General features: G+C 37.2%; 1 protein-coding gene and 1 pseudogene across 2 annotated transcripts; one reads left to right on the top strand and one right to left on the bottom strand.

The window, feature by feature from the left end:
- Positions 1 to 206: 206 nt before the first annotated feature.
- Positions 207 to 8,113, top strand: LOC125191057 (annotated as a pseudogene).
- Positions 8,114 to 12,259: 4,146 nt separating this feature from the next.
- On the bottom strand, positions 12,260 to 18,226 carry LOC125191055 (ABC transporter C family member 3-like). Of its 2 annotated transcripts, none has more exons than XM_048088517.1 (10): positions 15,581 to 18,218; positions 15,352 to 15,438; positions 14,657 to 15,271; positions 14,361 to 14,522; positions 13,862 to 14,156; positions 13,540 to 13,754; positions 13,139 to 13,444; positions 13,001 to 13,064; positions 12,676 to 12,915; positions 12,260 to 12,585 (listed from the first exon to the last, which is right to left on the bottom strand). In XM_048088517.1, the coding sequence occupies exons 1-10, from the start codon at positions 17,972 to 17,974 to the stop codon at positions 12,458 to 12,460; spliced, it is 4,506 nt and encodes a 1,501-aa protein (XP_047944474.1). In that variant the 5' UTR covers positions 17,975 to 18,218; the 3' UTR covers positions 12,260 to 12,457. The 2 variants fall into 2 exon arrangements, 1 of the variants encoding a protein (XP_047944474.1); XR_007171024.1 differs by lacking the exon at positions 12,260 to 12,585 and having other exon boundaries at positions 12,838 to 12,915; positions 13,139 to 13,216; positions 13,279 to 13,444; positions 15,581 to 18,226.
- Between the last annotated feature and the right edge of the window lie 1,206 nt (positions 18,227 to 19,432).

The raw sequence follows: 19,432 nt of genomic DNA, 5'->3' as shown, positions 1-19,432 counted from the left end.
AGTTTTTTCTTGATTTGGATCCAAATAACACAGATTAGGAATATTCGATTCTGGATAAAAAATGAATTTATAAATGTTAGATAGGCTGAACAAATTCTGATAGTTTTTTCTTGATTTGGATCCAAATAACACAGATTAGGAATATTCGATTCTGGATAAAAAATGAATTTATAAATGTTAGATAGGCTGAACAAATTCTGATAGTTTTTTCTTGATTTGGATCCAAATTCAGAGAATTTCTCACCACGCAATTGGGAAAGTACTGTCCCATGGCTGCTCACGTTTTTATTTGAAAGTGTAATTTAATTAGATTTCAAAGTAGAATAGTGTAGACCCAAAGCAGTATCCCATGCTGCTCACCACTCCATCAGCATCAGTATCAGTATCAATGGCGTCGCAGCTGCAGCATCCACCACGTATAGCCATTCTTGGAGCTGGGCAGCTGGCATCTTCGTTCGAACTACTTATATTCCCCGTTTAGCTGAAATCTCCAACTTGTTTGCTCTTGGACCCATTTGGAGTCGCACTCAGGCAAAAATATCAACTGCTCTGCATTTTCCGTTTTGATGAGCAGAGATTATAAATTGTTTCTGCTTCCTTATTTGATTTTTATGATTACAAAATTCTCAATCAAATAAAAGTGTAACTTGTCAATTCATTTGTTTAGGAGTCAGCTGCAAGTGCTGTGGAGATTGCTAAAAAGTTTTTTCCTGACGTGGAGTGTAAGTGGGGAGACTCTGGACTTGATGAAATCATTCAAGATGCTTCCATAATTGGTGTCGCCGTCGTGCTTGCCGGCCAGATTCAGGCAATTATTCTCTCTCTCTCTCTCTCTCTCTCTCTGTGTGTTTTTGCGCATGTGTGTGCAACACAACTAGATCATACTCTTAAGTCTGTGAATGGGAATTCTGCTGATTAGATATATCTGGATGATATGACTCTTGAAATATATACTACTAAATTCTGCTTTGTTGCTAGCACTCAGGAAGTTCTTCTTCGGTTAGTTCCGTGAAAAGAGTCGGCAGATGACATTTGAAGCTAGTGGCATGGTTTTTGGGGAAGTAACATATGCATCATCTACTAAGCTTGCGCCTAGGGTGAATTCTTTTTGTTTCATTAGTAGTTACACCGAATAGGTTCAAGTTATAATGTATAGTTAATAGTTGTAATGGAGATTACATGATAAAGTTTAAGGCCATTGTCATGCCCAGTACCATTATTAGGCTGTATATAATGTTCCGTAGTGATAGTAGTATTGAACAAGCAATTAATTTTTTTCTAAATTGCTGTGAGTCCTCCCTTTGGCTTGCTTCTTTAACTTGATACTTGAGGTGTTACGTTACTACATATCTAATGGTTGATGAGCTTGTCTAACATACCAAGATACTCCTTTATTGTGTCTATCAGTCTTGTAAAAGTGGTGGATGAACAATGAACCAATTAACGATTGTTTCCTCTCTTTATGTAAACACTTTCAATACAAAAGTTTCATATCAAGTTCAGTTTATAATATTTATGCAACAGATTTTAGATCCTGACTTTAATGTGCTTTTAACAAGAGAAATATTCTGTTCAGGTGGATATGTCACTGAGGTTGCTAAAGGCTGGAAAACATGTCCTTCAAGGTGATGGCTGTTAAATGCGTACAAGTCCATCTTAAGACTTGTCCATAAGTTTCTACAGTGATTTTATTGGTCACCGGATCTAGATATATGTCTAATTGCTCGTACGGAATTACTGACGGTATCTTTTCTTGCATGTCTGGTGTGCTTCCATGCAATTTCTGTTCTGAAGAGAAACCTGCTGCAGCTTGTAAGTGTGATCCTTTTTCTTCAGTTTTACAGGATCCATGCTTTTGATTGTGATGTAGCCACATGTGGTTTTACTGGATTGTTTCAGTCGACTTATGTGCTAATAGGATTCCAATATCTTATCCTTGACAAAAAAAAAGCATAGACTGGGAAAAGTCGTTATATGTTCCAGTTCTTATGTTATAAAGAATCGAAACATGCACCTTAAATTGACCATTTGAACGTGAATGATCTGTAATTCATGATAATTGCTTTGTTTGACTGTCTATTTTTCTCCCTTTATTAATTACTCAAAACCTTAAGGCTGCAACTGCAGCTCACAAATTTGCACATTGGTTATGGCATTTTCAATCTATGCCTTCGTGTTGACAGTGGTATATGATATTACAAACAGTATTACCATTGCAGAGTAATTTTGATTTATCTAATTATTGCTTTGCTAATGAAGCTGTTACTGAGCTTGAAAGAGCAATATCGAGCTATGCCTCTATCAACCCAGCCCCGATCTGGGCAGTTGCTGAAAACTATCAGTTTGAACCTGCCTTTGTGGAGATACCTCACACTTATGCCTACTCGCTTTTTGACTGTCATTATCCAGATGGTGTATGAAACGACTGCATGCTTTTACAGGGCAAAAAACTGATGGCTGAAATTGGAGACATTATTAATATCCATGTCGTTATTGAAGGATCAATGACCAACTCAAATCCATACTATTCAAGTTCTTGGAGACGTGGGTTTAACGTAAGTTTTACACTTTTAACTGCATAGCCATTAGCCAACCAATTTAACTACTTTATGGAAAACTTGCTGAAATGATAGGTAGCCTCTGCATATAAATCAATCTTCTTTTATCTATATTTGGGTGCAATACTTCAGTCGCATCCTTCTTGTAAAGTCAAAACTGTATTTGCAGTCATATTTTCCTCTCTTTTGTATTACCATGTGAACTAGACCACTTGAATCAAACTCTCATTTCTTTGGACTAAGAATGTTTCCTGTTTTGGCAGGGAGGCTTCATTCTAGATATGGGTGTCCATTTCATTTCTAGCTTACGAATGGTGAGTTAACATGGGCTAAGTTAATCCTTCTTTTCTTTTTAAACTTGATAATATTTTATCTTTGCTTTATTTATACACTTTATATCTGAAGTTATGAATTCGATATAAGTATTCTAATGTTCAGTCTTTCTGGCTGAAAGAAAAATAAGAAACTAACTGCACAAAAATGTAAGTATATCTGCTGATGAGAAAGCACTTCCGGGTTGCCCAATCCACTGGAGCTTAACAAGCCTATGTTTCATGTAAAAAACATATACTCTTGTAGCATATATCACATGCACTAAAATTATAATATCATAAAAAAAGTTGCTCCACACCTTTGACTATCAATAGCTGCTATGTTGTACTACGTGTTCTATTGACACCAGTTTATCTGCTTTTTGGCTACGATAATCTCTTGCAAATCAAAAGCTTGTTGGATGTGAGGTAACTTCAGTTTCAGCCGTAACATCTCATGTTGATTCAACTCTGCCTGGTCCAGATCATGTCTCTTCAACGATGTAAGATTTTAATGCTGTGCACTGCATTCATCTAACTTTTTTTTTTAGTTTTGTCGTATTTGAAATTTTTAGCATTTGCACATTGCTTATGTTTATTATTCCATTGTCCATGTAGTCAACTGGAGAATGGTAGTTCTGGAGTTTTTGTGATTGTAGTTTCATCTAGATCTCCAAAGGTATAAATTACAGACCCTCTGTGTCATTAGAAGTTCTCTGTGTGATATTAATAGTTTGAGGGTTAAACACTCTCCACAATTTGGCTCAGGTGATATGGCGAATTGTGGGCTTGAAAGGAACATTACAAGTTGAGCTAGGTAGCAAAGATGGGAAGGATGGATACAAGGTAAATAAACTTTTTAGTCCTTTCTGGCTTAATAGACTACTTTAAGTCAAGCTATTTTTAGATAACAACTAGATTTTAGAGAATTAGGCCTCGTTTAGTAGCTATGTCATGTTTCGACTAGACATATATAATTTGTGATAGTTATCATAGTTTCAATTAGTTTATTTATCTTAATTGGATGTTTGATAGCTTAAGATAATTATGAATTATTCTATTTAAGTGTTTAGTACAATAAGTTACAACTAAGAATAAAATTATGATGGTCAAAATTAACCTCACTAATTTAAGTTAATAATTAAAGTACCCTTGAACAATAATTGCTCTCTCTCTCCTCAATATAAGCAAATTCTCAATATACTTCTCCAAATTTCCAATATAATAAAATCATCTCTCTTCTACAACTCTCTCTCTCTCCTGTTAATTGCTACGCATCTCTCTTCTACAAATTCCTAATACTCTCTCTCTCTCTACAGTCACCATCTTCCTCAACTCTCTCTACTATACTTCTCCAAATTTCCAATATAATAAAATCACCATCTTCCTCAATCTCTCCCGTCTCCCTCTCTCTGAATCGCTCTCTCTCTCTCTCCCAATATCCCTCTTTTTTCCGGCGAATCTGCGCCGCTGCTGGAACACATCGCCGTAACACCTCGGTTCGCGCCGCCTACCATCTCGCTCAGAACCCATCGCCTCTGGCCGTCGTCTTCGTCACAGTGCGGTCCCGTTGCTTCGCCGCACGCGTCGGAAGTCCGTCTCTCTCTATGTTGGCATCGATCTACTTCTCCCCAATTCCAAAGTTTAGATTTTTACTCCTGCTCAGATAAATCTTGAAGAATAATTGCAAAAAATTTAACCTTTTGATAAGTCGCCGGAAAAGATACATGAACGGAATCGTCGAATTTCGTTGTCAGATTGGAAGATTGAGAGAATGAAAAAGAGAGACAATAGAGATTTTGAGAAGAGGAAAAATATGGAGGCACGTTTATATTTTTTTTAAGGTTAGAAAAATTGATGGGTAAAAATTGTATTTTACTAAAATTAACTAGGCATCTTGATATGTAACACAGCAAAATTGTGGTTTACATATATGGTTGAAACATGTGGGCTTTGTGTGGGCCGGATACTAGACACGGACTATTTAGATAGGTAACATAACTACCAAACGCACAAATAAACTCAGATTACTCCCTTATCTAGTCGTAACATAGCTACCAAACGGCCCCTTAGTGTATTGTATTCTTGTCTTTAACTATTACTGTTATATAAAGAAAAAATAGAATCAGAATGTAATCAGATTGCATCGATACTCATACTACCTACTACAACCAGCCTAATTAGGATAGGAAACTTAAGAAAGAGTGTCTTATCATCTAATCTTTCTCTATTTTCATCATCAAAACAATGCAAACTATTCTTCTTACTTTCCAATAATCATATCTCAGAAATTCTGCAAACTTATATTTTATGGATCTTGATATCATCATAGGTTCTCCTTTATACGGCTGATGCGCAAGTAAAAAGCTGGTTTTACCCATTCAGTGGCGTGACTGAGGAGCTGAAAACTTTCTTTTCAGATATTTCACTGGCAAATCTAAAGGTATTGCCATATGAAGTGATGGTACTAGCTACTGTTCATTTTTCTTGCTCTTGTTTACATCTTCAGATTGTGTAATTTGTGTTAGAATTGGAGTGTATTAGATGTAATGAATTCGTTTCTGATGGCTTGGTAATCCGCCAAGTGGTAGCCCATATCATGCCAGTTGCCGTTGGCCGCAAATGAGATGGCCGGACCGATGCCCCGACACTGCTCGTTGAAGAGGAGCGACGAATTGAGGACGTTGAGGTCGTTGTTCGACCCGGCTACCCCAAAATACGCATGCCGATCCACAGTCAGTAATCAGCTACGGCCTCGAGGATTATCGTGGGATTCTTTCCCTTGTAGTCGGTCGTGTAGGCCCCCTTCCAGCAGGTTGGACAGCTTCTTCCACTCCCAATGCATACAATCTATGTCGCTTAACATCCCGTGGAACCCATGCCGCTCCCCGTGCATCCGCATCGATCCTCGACAATCTTGGGAGCAGGGCTTCGAAGGTACTGATCACGGAAAATTGTAATCACGCCCTGATAGAAAAACTTCAGACATTCTAGAGCAGTCGTCTCACGATGTGGAGGTACTCATCCAACATGTCTGTCGCGCCTCCGTAGGCCAACTGCCTCGATTACCGCCGTGCACTTTTAAATAGGGGTATGGCCGGGTCTGCCAGCCGCATCGTGCCTGAAGCGGAAACACATATATCGACGCTCCAAAGCGTCAATGATATGCATAAACAACTCCCTGCACATTCTAAAACGCCGCCCGAACATGTTTGCGTTAAACCGCGGCTCCGGAGCAAAGTAGTCGTCATATAGCCGCTGATGTGCATCTACGTGATCCCGATCAATCACTGCTCGGCGGTGGACAACGGGTCGAGGGCGAGGTACCGCCGGCTGTTCGACCCTTTGCATGTATCGCTCTATCTCGCGGTTCATGTAGGCCTCCATAGCCTCGTTCGTCCGCCGTTCGTACTCCTCAGCATCCCCACCACTACCACCACCGCTACCACCCGCGTTACTCATCGCTCGATGTTGCTCTTGTACGAAATTTAGAGAGAGAGAAAACTCGTTAAAACAAGTGGTGCAAATGAAAATGAAACTAAAATCGCGTATATATAGTGTTTCAAAAAATTTTCAAAAATAAAAAATAAAAAAAATTGCGCTGGCCGATCGCTCGCCGATCGGCACGCCACAATGGCGGCCAGCGCCTGGAAATCGGCGTGCGCTCGCCTATTTTTTCGCCGAAATGCCGCTGGCCGGTTCCAATGGTTCGGCTAGCCAACCGGCTAGCGACGCGAATTGGCTATCCGGTGCGCTAGCCGCCATTGTGGATGCTCTTATGTAGATCATTTATGGTCTTAGGAAAGCATCTAAATCATAGAACATGCGTTTCATCCACGTTGTCAAATCTTTTGAATTTGACTCGTGCCCTTAACAAAGCTACAAGTATAAGAACGTTGAAAGTGCACTATATATGGTATTCTTGGTACTCTACGATGATGACATCTATCAAAGTCGATAAATAACTTAGAGGGTTATCTAGCGTAGGAAACTGGTCATCTACCCAGTTTAAGGATGATGGTTTTAAGATAAACTAGTTATATTCTAAGCATCTAAGTTTTTAGATTGCTAGAAAAAGAATGTTAAGTTTTCTTAAAGAATCTTACATCTACACAATACTTAGACACTTTAGTATTGAAAATTTCAAGAAAAGATTTTACTTCTCTAGATGGAATTATCTTGTCTCTAGTCAAGTGTTGTACAACACTTAATGAGATCAAGAGGAATGAACAAGTTCTGTAATTGGAAGTCTCATGTATGCTATGATGTGTATTAAGTTAGATATTAGCTTTGTCGTTAGCATAGAAGCTTGATATCATTTTAACCATGGCTAAGGACATTGGATTGGGTAAATAATATACTATAGTACATGAAGAAGACTAAACGGTATGGTTAAGTTTACTAGACATCCATGTAATGTGTTTTAGGTTACTCCGACTCAAATGATCGGTGATCGAGTCATCCTCTGACTATGTGTTCACTTTAGGAGTTGAATACTGAGACATGAAGGAGTGTGATCAAATCATAGACTCTATCATGAAAATTACAAGTGTGGATTCATTGGAAACTACTAAGGTAGTTATTCATCTCAGTTACTTCCTAATAGCTTTAACCGTAATTCCGAGTATTGATGAGTCTCGTTCTAAGCCTTGGTTATTGGTCAGTATAACGTGCTTTATTGGATAATATCTGCAAAATAGTTGCTAAAGTGTGCAGGTTGAGGTACTAAATTAGGAGGAAAGGATCAGAAGGAATTGGCGTGAAAAAGCAGCAAAAGAGTGTGCAACTGGTCAATATGAGCAGAAAAGGTGCAAACTGGCAGGATGGATGCTACGGAACTGGATACGAGAAGGAAGGACTTGCTTGGAACAATCACCTACTAAAGAGGGGCAAAATTATCATTTCGCATGAAGAGGCAGCCCTAGAAATTAGGGCAAGCCACCCTATAAATAGGAGCTGAACATAAGGAGGAATGACTTTTGACTTATCACTTTTATCATCACTTTGAGAACACTTTGTGGGAGAATAGCTCCATTAGCTCTAAGTTCCACTCTCTAAATCCAGCAGCCTGCCATGAAGATTCCGGCCACCAGCCGGCGGGGAGTCATCATGCCTGATTCATTCCAGCCGCCATAGTCCAGTTCCAGTTTCAGAAGAAGCCATCAGCCATTTGCATGCTTTCTTTTAATGCTTTCTTAGTTTAAGTACTTGTTTTACTTGCATTTGTCTCGGATTTCAGTAGTTAATCTGTTTGAAGCATCTTTTGGTTTGAATGTTTGAATGAAGTTAAGTTTTTATGGTTTTATTTGAGTTTCAGCTTTGTTATTGCTTTAAATCTCTCTAGTTAGTTAGATCTGATAGTTTTATGTTGATTTCTGTTGTTTATAAGTGCTTGAATTTGTCTAGCTTAGTTAGATCTAGTATTTTCTTAAGTGTTTACAAGTTTTAATATGGTTAAGCTTCTAAAAAATGCATGGAATTCGTTTCTGCTTGTTTCTGTCACCCTGTCCTGTTGACCAGTATGCGTAAATCTCAGTTTTTCTTGCTTTCGTTCTCGATTTCAAGTTAAATATTGCATTTACGAATTTTTGAGCTTGAGCATTCATCAATGGAGTTTGTTGAATCTTGTTAGTTTAGCTTGGTGAAGAAGAAATGTCACAATCAAAGAATGGGACCACTTGTGTTGCTTTTGTTGCTTTTTGCTGTTATACTTGCACTTTTACAGCTTTTCTGCAAACCCAGTAGTCAGTCAGCCAACATGTCCTTTGATTCCCTTTACCTTTTGTCTAGCCATTTTTAGTAAGTTTCATCTAGTAGCTTCTAACATGCACACTCACACCCTAGTTTACGCACGCATATTAATTTCTTTTAGCATGCAGCTTTTAGAGCCCACCCTGACCTACTGGTCATGAGGGGTATAGGTCTCATTCTCACCTACTGGTCAGTTTAGGCATGAGTTCTGTTTTCATTTGCAAGTTCAAGTTTCCAACTTTAGATAGAGGTTTCATTTCATTTCACGCCTAGTTTTAATCTGAACTCCATAAAGCGTGGTAGCAAACCAACCCTTCCAAAATATCTCTGTGGGATCGACCCTTACTCCACTATACTAGCCAGTAGAAGTGGGTTGAGATATTTTTGTTGACAAGAGGTTTTAGGCACAGACCCAACGACACAGCTAGGTCTAGGTACCCTCCTAGCCAGTTGACACGCACACACACAAGAGTCGCCGCCCCTAATATAAAACCTCGTCTTGTCAAGTATGCCTATGAGTATTATATTTTGTTATTATTACTCTAGCCATATGTCTAACTCGAGGGAAACACGAGCTGATGAAGCTAAGCAATCACATTGAGAGGAAGTATGAAATTAATTAAGGATTAAGTGCGCAGCGAGACATTGTGGTTACCAAGATATCATCAGAGAACAACCTAGCAAATTTTTTCACAAAATGCCTATATGGCAACATGTTTTACACATGAGGTGAAAAGTATGGTAGTTCGATGTATCATGGTCGGAGACCTGCTTAGTGTATAAGTGGGAGAGTTTTGGCAGTGGGTATACTCAAAAGCATGATTTTAAGTATAAGTGAGAGATTTTTAGGATTGGTATGCTGAAAAGCATATTTCGAGCATGTTGTACGGATAGCATTGCTTGTATACAATAAACTCTACAATCCACTTTTAACCCGAGGGGAGAAGAAGTAATTTTATCGCATTGGTGTTTATTTATACATTTATAAGATATTTTTCAAATATTTAAATGTATAAGAAGAAAACAAGTCTAATTCTTCTGCATAGTAGACTGGTCGTGAATAACGTTCACTGAAGGTGACGCAGTTGGTCCTTTGTAGATGAGAAATAGAATTTCACAACCTATATAGACTTTGGCTACCTATCGTGAAAGGTTGTATGTCAGTCTGCATGTTTCCTTACCTTAGGAAATAAACGACACTGGTGTGGTATAGCACTAAAGGATCTAACAATTGAGATAAGTCTTCTTGCTATTTACTGAAAGACGAGGTCTCGGTGATTGTTATTTCTTAATCATTGTTGACATAACATTGAGCATACGATATTGATTATGCACTACTTTGATTTAATAAATGGTGCGGATTTTTCGCAATCTAAGAATCGTGATATCTTGGGTAGTGGTGATCAATGTCTAGAGGTGCTAGTATTGTTATTGCAATAAATCGTGTGCTGGGTTAGGGGTGAGCAAAATAACCAAAAACCGAATATCCGAACCGAACCAAACCGAAATTTTGAAATTCGGTTCGGTTTTTTCGGTTTTTCGGTTCGGTTCGGTTTTAAAAATACAAAAATTTTGGTTTTTCGGTTCGGTTCGATTTGGGCGGAAAAAAAAACCGAAAAACCGAATTATATTTTAAATATATTATTATATATTTTTATCTTATTAATTTAGTATATTATATCATATATATAATATATATTCTTCTAATATATTTTTATATAATAAATATTATATATATTATATTAATTTTATATTATATATATTTATATTCTATTAGTATATATAAAATAAAGTAAATTAGATATATTAAAATATACTATTTTTTCGGTTTTTCGGTTTGTTTTGAAATTTTGATTTTTTCGGTTTGGTTCGGTTTTTTAAGTTCGGTTTTCAGTTTTTCGGTTTTTCGGTTTGGTTCGGTTTCAATTTTAGCCTAAATTCAGTTTTTCGGGTTCGGTTCGGTTTGGGCGAAAAACCGAACCAAAATCCGAATGCACACCCCTATGCTGGGTGAGTCCAGTTTGATAATATCCTCAAGAAGTGTTCAAATAAATGTTTTATTATTCAGAAACCCGGCCGGTTGGAATTTATTCCAAAATAATAAATAAAGATCTTGAATTAGACAACTTTTGGAAAAAGATATTAATTAATTAAAGTCAAATAGCATACTTAAATTAATTAATGGAAATAATAAATTAAAAAGGTAAAACCTAGATTACTCGTAATTTGGTATTGGACGGACAATCAATATTATTATACTATAGTGGATGATAATAATATTCTGTTTGGATTTGAATTAAATTGGGGCTCAGTTTAATTAGTAAAAGTCAAATAGATTTGGCTCAAGTCCAACCTCCATGGATCTCTAATCTGGCCCATCATAACTCTATATAAAAGAATATTAGAAAGGAGATTAAATGAGAATTAACTCATAACCCAGTTCACTTTTACCATAAATAGTAATTAGATCTCACCTTCCACTAACTCATCTTACTCACATTTAATTTAAAACTAATATATACAAGTGGAACCCCTATTCCATTAACTTTTTTTTCACTCATTTTTCTTAATATTTTTTAAAACCCGTGTCGCCCATAAATGGGACTCATAATGGCGGGTGGAGGGAGTACTTTCTAAGTTGTGGGCAAAATTGTCCATTGACTATATACCCATTAATATATATTCCTTTCATCTGCAAATAAGAGTCTCATCTCTTTCTTGCACGGATATTAAGAAATGTTAAGAAAAATGGATGGAAAACAGATAGTGGAATATAAGTCTCACTTATATATATAGGTTTTAAATGATATGTAAATGGAAAGAGTTAATGGAACGTGAGACCTCTTTACCAATTTTAATAATATTGAACCGAGACTTTAATTGAGTGTTTTATGTGTGCTAATAAAATTGTCTAGGACTACAAACATTAGGACTTTATTGTCTAGAGAACTTTTTTGTAGTTCTATCAATTTCAATCTGAGTGTTTTATGTAGTTTTGTTTTATGTTTTAGATGCAGGAGCATATGAGTGGTTGAGATTGAGATGATTGCGGTGAAACCCACCCGACTCACCCATGTGTATTACAGATTGCAAGCCAAGTTTGGAGAAGTGTTATATCCCTTATTTTTTGTTGTTCTCGTTCGTATATTATATTTATTTCCATTTTAGATCGTCTTTTAAAATAGAAACTATTTCTATTTTGGGCCGTCTCTTAAAAATAAAAATTTTAGAATGTTTTTATTTTTGTACGTGAATCCCACAATCCACTGACACTACTTTTCTCTTCTTCTTTCTTACTTTATTCATTTTGTTTATTTTCTTTCTTACTTTATTAATTGTGCATTAAAACTCGTGCCGTTTTAAATGTTTATATTTTTCAAATAATGAGGTAGGACTTATATTCAAGAGTTTTTAAATTTTTATATTCAAGAGTTTTTCAATTGTTGATTGATACATAATGCTCTTGTTAATGAGCCATTTAGTTTTTTTTTTTTTTCTGACAATTTTGACTCGTTCATGCCAACACGTTAAGCCATACAATTTGACTCATGACGATGAGTCCATTTTTTAGTTGACAACTTTGCCTCATGTCAAGAAGCCGATCTCGACAATTTTGCATGTATCCAGAAGGCAACTCAATTGTTCGTCGACAATTTTTACTCATGTCAATGAACCAATTGTAACGAAAGGATAAATTCAAGCCTTTTGTTAAAATTCATATTAGTGTTTACGTCATCAACATTGAAGACTTGAATGAAACAAAAAGCTTGAATTTATCCTTTTATGAATTATCTAAAGGTTTCATCATCATTGATACTACTACTAAAGAATATTGTTTTAGTCGTTTGAAAGATGTTCAACACTAGTAGAACTTGATCTCATGCTGTATTCCGCCACCAGCTTTGCAAACAGAGACGACTTGTCCTCCAACAACTTCTCCGGCATATCATATTCCTTAAGTAATCCTGCACCACACACAAACACAGCCCAGCTCGAAATCAAAAATCGATCACACACCACTAATTTCGAAATATATATTATTACGACTGCCATACCGTTGTCTAGAAGCACAACCATGTCGCTGTCCAGTACGGATGTTATCCTATGTGCAATCGTTATAACTGTCGAGTCACAAAAATGGTTCCTCAGGGTCTGTTGAATCAGATTATCCGTTGCTGTGTCGACTGATGCTGTTGCTTCATCGAGCACAAGGACCTTGCTTTTCTTCAGAAGCACGCGCCCAAGGCAAACCAGCTGCCTTTGGCCCACGCTCCAATTCTCTCCATTCTCAGTCACTGCTTACACAATATTTAAACTCATCAACTAGTCGAATAACCTACTGCTAGCTACTAAGAAGAACGATCAGTGGACGAGATTAACCTGCAAAATCGAGCTTCTCTGCTTTTTTCCTAACCTCGTCACCAAGCTGGCACTTATCAAGAGCCTAAATAAAAAGAAAAACAAGACATTTAATCATCAGGGGAGAATATTTTGAGTTCTTCTTGAACTAAAACGCACCTCCCATATCTGCTCGTCTGTATACTCTTCAAGGGGGTCAAGGTTAGTCCGAACAGTTCCCTCAAACATTGTTGGATCCTGTGGGATTATGCTCAACTTAGATCGTAAATCATGCAGTCCAATATCTGAGATATTGATACCATCAATCACAATCTGCCCCACTGTGGGTTCTACAATTCGAAAGAGTGTCTGAATAAGAGTCGATTTGCCACTTCCTGTCCTTCCTACTATACCAGTCCTCTTCCCACCAAAGAAAGTACATGTTAGACCTCGCAGCACAAATGGCATGTGAGGACCGTATCGAACCTAAAATAGAATTTTTTAAAGAAAATCTCAAGGTCAGCACAAATAACTAAAGTATTATTATCTTCAACGATACTCAAATTTACCGAAAAGATCACCTGAAGGTCTTGGATATTGACTTCTCCTTGGGTAGGCCAGCAACTCGCTGGCCTGTTCGACTCTATAACAAGAGGAGGTTCACTTGAAAGTGAAGTATACTGAAGTATTCTTTCGACTGATATGATTCTGTTCTCCATAAAGCAAAGATTCCAAACAACCCAGGATTGATACATATTTAAATTAAGGCCATACGTCACCGCTAAACCAGCAATACCTGCATTGCACATTTAGAATAGAAGAAACTATTTATCTGTATAAAAAGGTTTCAAAATATTATGCTTGTTAAAGGTTTAAGACACGATATAATTGCACACCACTCACTTGGATCAATAGTTCCTTCAGGAAGAGTAATCAGGAAAATCAGTGCACAGGTAAACGTCATGAGAGACAACACATCCAGACGCAGGCATAGCCACTCCATGGCACCAGCTGTATTAAACTTAGGTCGTGAATATCCATCTATTAGTCTTAAGCTAATCTCTCGGAATCTGGGTTCTTGATCAAAACTCCTAATGGTGATTGATCCTGATAGTGTCTCCGAAAAGTGTTGTATAACTGGAGCTTTGCTCACTCCACATAGCCGGGCAAGTTCTCGGGCAGCAGCTATGTAATATCTCTGGAAAGGAAAGTATTAAATTAACTAACCATTGAATCGTATGCGATTGTACTGAATTAAGTAATCATTGAATCATATATGCACATGATAAGCAACATAACTTGAAGTCGGAAATGCCTGGAACAAAGCATGTTGCCATAAAAGTATAGGAAAATCAAACTACTGCGCCCGTATATTAAAATATACAGTATAAAAAGAGTTTACCTGTAACAATATGCAAATTGCAATTACTGGAACGAAAATGATGAAGACCTGCCAAGCAACTTGTGACATGACTGCAACTATTCCGAGAAGCTGAATCACAGCAAAACAAAAGAGCGAAATGATACCCATGTTCAAATCAACAGTACTTTGGTCCGTGGATGCCTGCGAAAGAACATAGCTTTTATCAAAAGTTACTCTTTAAGCAGCTTGACTTCAATGAGAATTAGTCACGGTGTTAATGAAAGTGAACCATATATGAGAAAAAGAAAAGAAAATAAAAGAGAATCATCACATACTCTATTGAGAATTCGCCCACTTGGAGTGGAATCAAAGAAAGACATGGGAGCACGGAATATGCAGAGATGCATCTTGTTAAAGAGTATGTTTGCAGTTTTGTAGCTAATGGTCACAACAGATAAAGCCCTCCCCAAAATGCAAAAAGCACTTCCAATCGACAATGCAACATAGACAAGGATAAGGGTAGAGCCTCCAACTTGAGGTGCTTCATCCTTGGAAACAGGAGTTGCCCAAGCCATCCAATAATTGCTTCCAATTTGAAGCACCTGAAAGGCAACCTGAGATAGCAAAGCAATCGGTGCTAGGAGTCCTCCATAGGCTGTTGTAATATAGTTCCAGTAAACTGACAGCCCTACACTTCCTTTCACCCTTTCTTCTTCTTGAACAAGCTGAGCCTTTGTTTCATCATTATTGTCATCATTTTCATGATTTTGAGATTCCTGTAAAACAGGCTTAGCATTTTTACCGCTACTTCCCGCTGTTTTATCCATACTAATGGAATCAAGAGCTGATAAAGCCTCCTCGTGTGCACCGACAAGTTCCATGAAGTCACTTCCTGACCAGAGAATGTCGTTGTATCTGCCTGCTTGTTTAATTTGTCCGTCTTTCATAACCTGATGATTAAAGACTAGGCATATATCACTCGATTATAGTATGTAAGAAAAATGCATCAATTTAGAGATGAATCACTCACCAGAATAAGATCAGCAGCAGGCAAAAACTCCACTTGATGAGTAACATATATAACGGTTTTGGAATCCAGAAGCCGCATAATGCATTCCTGGCATTACATATAAATCATGTTAGTTGGACCTATAAACAAGAGGCATGAGTATAATAAGGAGGATCAACAACTATCATCGTAGAAAAGGTTTCATAAACATATAGTATAACAATATAAATGAAGAACATGTTGTGCTTACATTGAAAAGATGAGTGCCTGTATGTGCATCCACAGCACTGAACGGATCATCAAATAAATAAACGTCAGCATCTTGGTAAAGAGCTCGCGCAATCTGTATCCTCTGCTTCTGTCCACCACTCATGTTGATTCCTCTCTCACCAATAACAGTTTGATCCCCAAAAGCGAGAATCTCTAGGTCTTTATTCAGTGAACATGCTTCGAGTACTCTGTTATACCATTGTCTATCCATTTCCTTACCAAACAGTATATTTTCTTCTATCTTTCCACTCTGAATCCAAGCTGACTGAGCAACATAGGCTTTCGTTCCTGATAGACTAACAACCCCAGATATTTTTGGTATTTCCCCCAAAATACTAGAAAGTAAGCTTGACTTGCCAGAGCCAACCATGCCGCAAACTGCAACCTTCATGCCACGTGAAACTCTAAAATTAATCTCTCTCAGCGTGGGACTAGGTGATGATACATCCCAGGAAAATTTTCCATTTATTACCTCAACAGTAATATCAGAACTACTAACCGGAATCTTCTGTACTACATCTGGTGGCAGATCGTCAAGAGAAAGGAAAGACGCAATTCGATCCAACGAAACTTTGGTCTGAACAATCATGGCTATTGTATCAGGCAGATTGTAAATTGGCTCTTGAAGAATCCGAAAGGTTGCCAATGCTGATAGTATTTTTCCCGATTCAAGTGGGATTCCCATGAGCATACAAGCACCAAAAGTTACCACAGACACAAATGTAGGAGCACCCCAAAACACAAATGTGGTGAAGGCTGTCGTATAAAGATATCTTCCCAACCATCGGGTTTCTACTCCCCTAAGATCCTGAATCCTAGAGAGAAACTTCAACTCCCATGCCTGAAGTTTAAGGATTCTCATGTTCCTCAAGACTTCTGAAGTCGCCTTCATCCTTTTATCTTTGGATTTCATCAACTCGTCCTGAAATTTCTCCTGCAATTTTCCAAGTGGAATATTTGCTAACATGACCAAAATAGTAGCAGCAAGTGCTGCTATTGAAGCAAGCCCAAGATCTTTATACAATATTAGTAATGCTAAGACGACTTGCAGAACCACCATCCACGGATCATGCATATACCAACCAAAGTCACCTATCCTCTCAGTGTCAACTGCCATGAAATTAATAATTTCCCCCGTTGTATGCTCTTTCTTTGATTGACACGAAAGCGTCAACCCCTTATTATATATTTTGGCAACTAATGCTGCCCTCGCCCTATAACTAGCCTGTTGAACCTTAAAAAACCAATGTCTCTGTGCAAAGCACTCAAACATCTTTGCAATGGTGAACGCAGAAACCAATATATATCCCTCATTTGCGAAATGCCTACTTCCATTCAAGTATTGGACAAACACATCAATGAGGTACGGACCAACATAAGAAGCCAACGTGTATATCAGCGCACAAACAGCTGATAGCACAACTTCTCTCCATGCAGTAAAGAGCAATCCCTTGGCTAGCATGGCCGTAGTGACTCGGCTACTTCCTCGACTATAAGACTCCAGCATATCATTCAAAACTGGTAATGCCCCTCCAGCATTATCCAAGCCGGAAAGCTGAGGAACATCCTCAAGATCCAAGGTTTTCTCGTACCCTAGTGCGATCAGAGGCCTCATCCACGAGAAAGTAAAGAGACTATAGAAACCAGCATTGTCATAAGGGGTCACAGTCTCATCCCCTTTAGCTGGTGTAGCACTACCATTTAAAAGGGGTGCTTCAAGGATACTCTCCCCAGCCATTTTCCCACCCCAAAATCCAGTGAAACAAAACACTAAACTCATAAGGGTTGAAACAACATCAGAGGCCCAAAACAGAGTAGACAAATATTTCGCCTTTTCGAAATAAAAAACGTCACTCACTAAGCAATAGCAAGAAACACAGAAGAATAGCCCCCACCAAAGCCTCAGAACGAGGGGATACTTGGTTTCTTTCAAATTCGAGAAATATATATGCAGGAAAAGATATAAAGAGAGCCAAGAAACTGTTTTGACGCCCAATTCCGATAAAGTTAGAATCTTTTCATCACTCCAACTATTTCTATACCAATAGAAGAGGCTCAAAAGGCATAAAACGAGATTAAATAATGAAAGGCCTAAAGAGGAAAAAAGGGTTGTTTTGTAGTATTGGAGAGTATTACTATAATATCTACCATGGTTTTCATCGCCGTTGGTCCAAAATTTCTTGCGAAGCCACGAGATGATGACAATAAACAACAAAATCAAGTGCAAAGAAAGCGTCAAGAAGCGCAATAAAATTGGGTTCAACAGAAAATCAAGACCACCGGCACCTCCTAGTTTCTCACCAATGGAAAGAAGTAGAGAATCAGACATACCCGTGGTGAAGGAGGATGAATTTGCTGTCTGAAGGAATTCCATTATGTCTGGTTGAGTAAGTGTGAAAGTGGTAATGATGAAAAAAAAGTTAGTTGGTATCGCAGCTTTTATACCGGTGTTTTATATCAAGAAAATATCACAAGAATCCATTCTCGTTTTCTTTTCTTTCCCCATACTAAAAGTAAAAAAGAGAGAAAAATTCGGATTCTAATTAAAGTCAAAAAGCATGATTTGTTTGGGCTGGGGAAACGTGGTGGACAAGCGCCGGAGATATTAGTTTAGCGGAGGACGACGCGGTTATAAATCCTTCAATATTTTAGGGTATATATGTTTTTTATTCTATCAGAATAAATAATACGCTCCCCATTTAATAATTGATTTATGAAGACGCAACCATCATAATCTAATTCTGCATTTTGATATGCCTAAGTCTAACCGAGGAAGAAGATTGACTTTCGAATCAGTGTGGAAATACGTCTACATACAACCACTTTTCATGAAAATTGATTTTTACGAATCACTGTGTAAAAATTTGTCCATAATCCATATATATGGAAAATCAGCTCTGGAAATAACAATCACTTTCCTTTATACTGTACAGCCTTCCCTTAAATTTTTACTACTCAAAACAAGTATTTCCTTCAAATTTTTTTAGTTCTTTGTTGTTTAATATTGTACTATTTCCCTCCCATAAAAATCGGAGCGGATCAGCTCATTCATATGCTACATCTTTTAATACTACACTAATCAAATAATGACATGTGGATATTTTTTTAATTAATTAAATAAAAGACTAAAAATTTAATTATCATCATACATTTTCTCATACACCAATAGTTTGCTGCCATGTATACAAAGAAAATAAACAGTAGAGAAATAGATGCTCCAGCTCCAAAGTAGGATGCTTAATAGAACAGACCAATGCCGAGACTTCAACATTTGGAATTTGTATTTCTTTCAACCATGTCAAAGTTTGAAACTTTTTCTTTCATTTCTTATTAGTCGTTGAAATTATGCGAGGATGTGATGAAATTTATGAGAAAGGTATAAGGACCTATTAAAACGAAAAAATTATGCTACATCTTTTAATACTACACTAATCAAATAATGACATTTAGATATTTTTTAAATTAATTAAATAAAAGACTAAAAATTTAATTATCATCATACATTTTCTCATACACCAATAGTTTGCTGCCATGTAGGTATTCTTTAAAAAAGGAAATGCAAAACTTAAACCTAAAATCAACCCTAGAGCTTTCATTTATTCAATTGTCATTAAAAATCAGAAACGTAAAAGCTTAGCGCCGAACAAGAGTCTGCAATTTTATTCTCAAGTTCAAATAAAGAAGATCTTCAAGTTTTCATTTATTCAAGTCAAAAGCGTAAGTAATTCATTTAATTTGAACTTGATTCCATTTGTTATAATAATTGTTATCCATTTTTTTATTGAATGAGTGCTTTGAATTTGTTTCAATTAAGTTCCATGCATATAGGATA

The sequence above is a fragment of the Salvia hispanica genome, chromosome 5 (genome assembly GCF_023119035.1).
Source record: "Salvia hispanica cultivar TCC Black 2014 chromosome 5, UniMelb_Shisp_WGS_1.0, whole genome shotgun sequence".
Classification (NCBI taxonomy): Eukaryota; Viridiplantae; Streptophyta; class Magnoliopsida; order Lamiales; family Lamiaceae; genus Salvia; species Salvia hispanica.
The sequence above is the reverse complement of the archived record's forward strand: the minus strand, read 5'-3'. Positions and strand labels throughout refer to the sequence as shown.

Coding starts and splice junctions, on each gene's coding strand:
- LOC125191055 (XM_048088517.1), bottom strand. CDS start 17,974: ATGGAATTCCTTCAGACAGCAAATTCATCCTCCTTCACCACGGGTATG. Junction 15,439..15,580: donor CAGGCACTCATCTTTTCAAT/GTAAGCACAACA, acceptor ATGTAATGCCAG/GAATGCATTATGCGGCTTCT. Junction 13,445..13,539: donor TCAATATCCAAGACCTTCAG/GTGATCTTTTCG, acceptor ATTCTATTTTAG/GTTCGATACGGTCCTCACAT.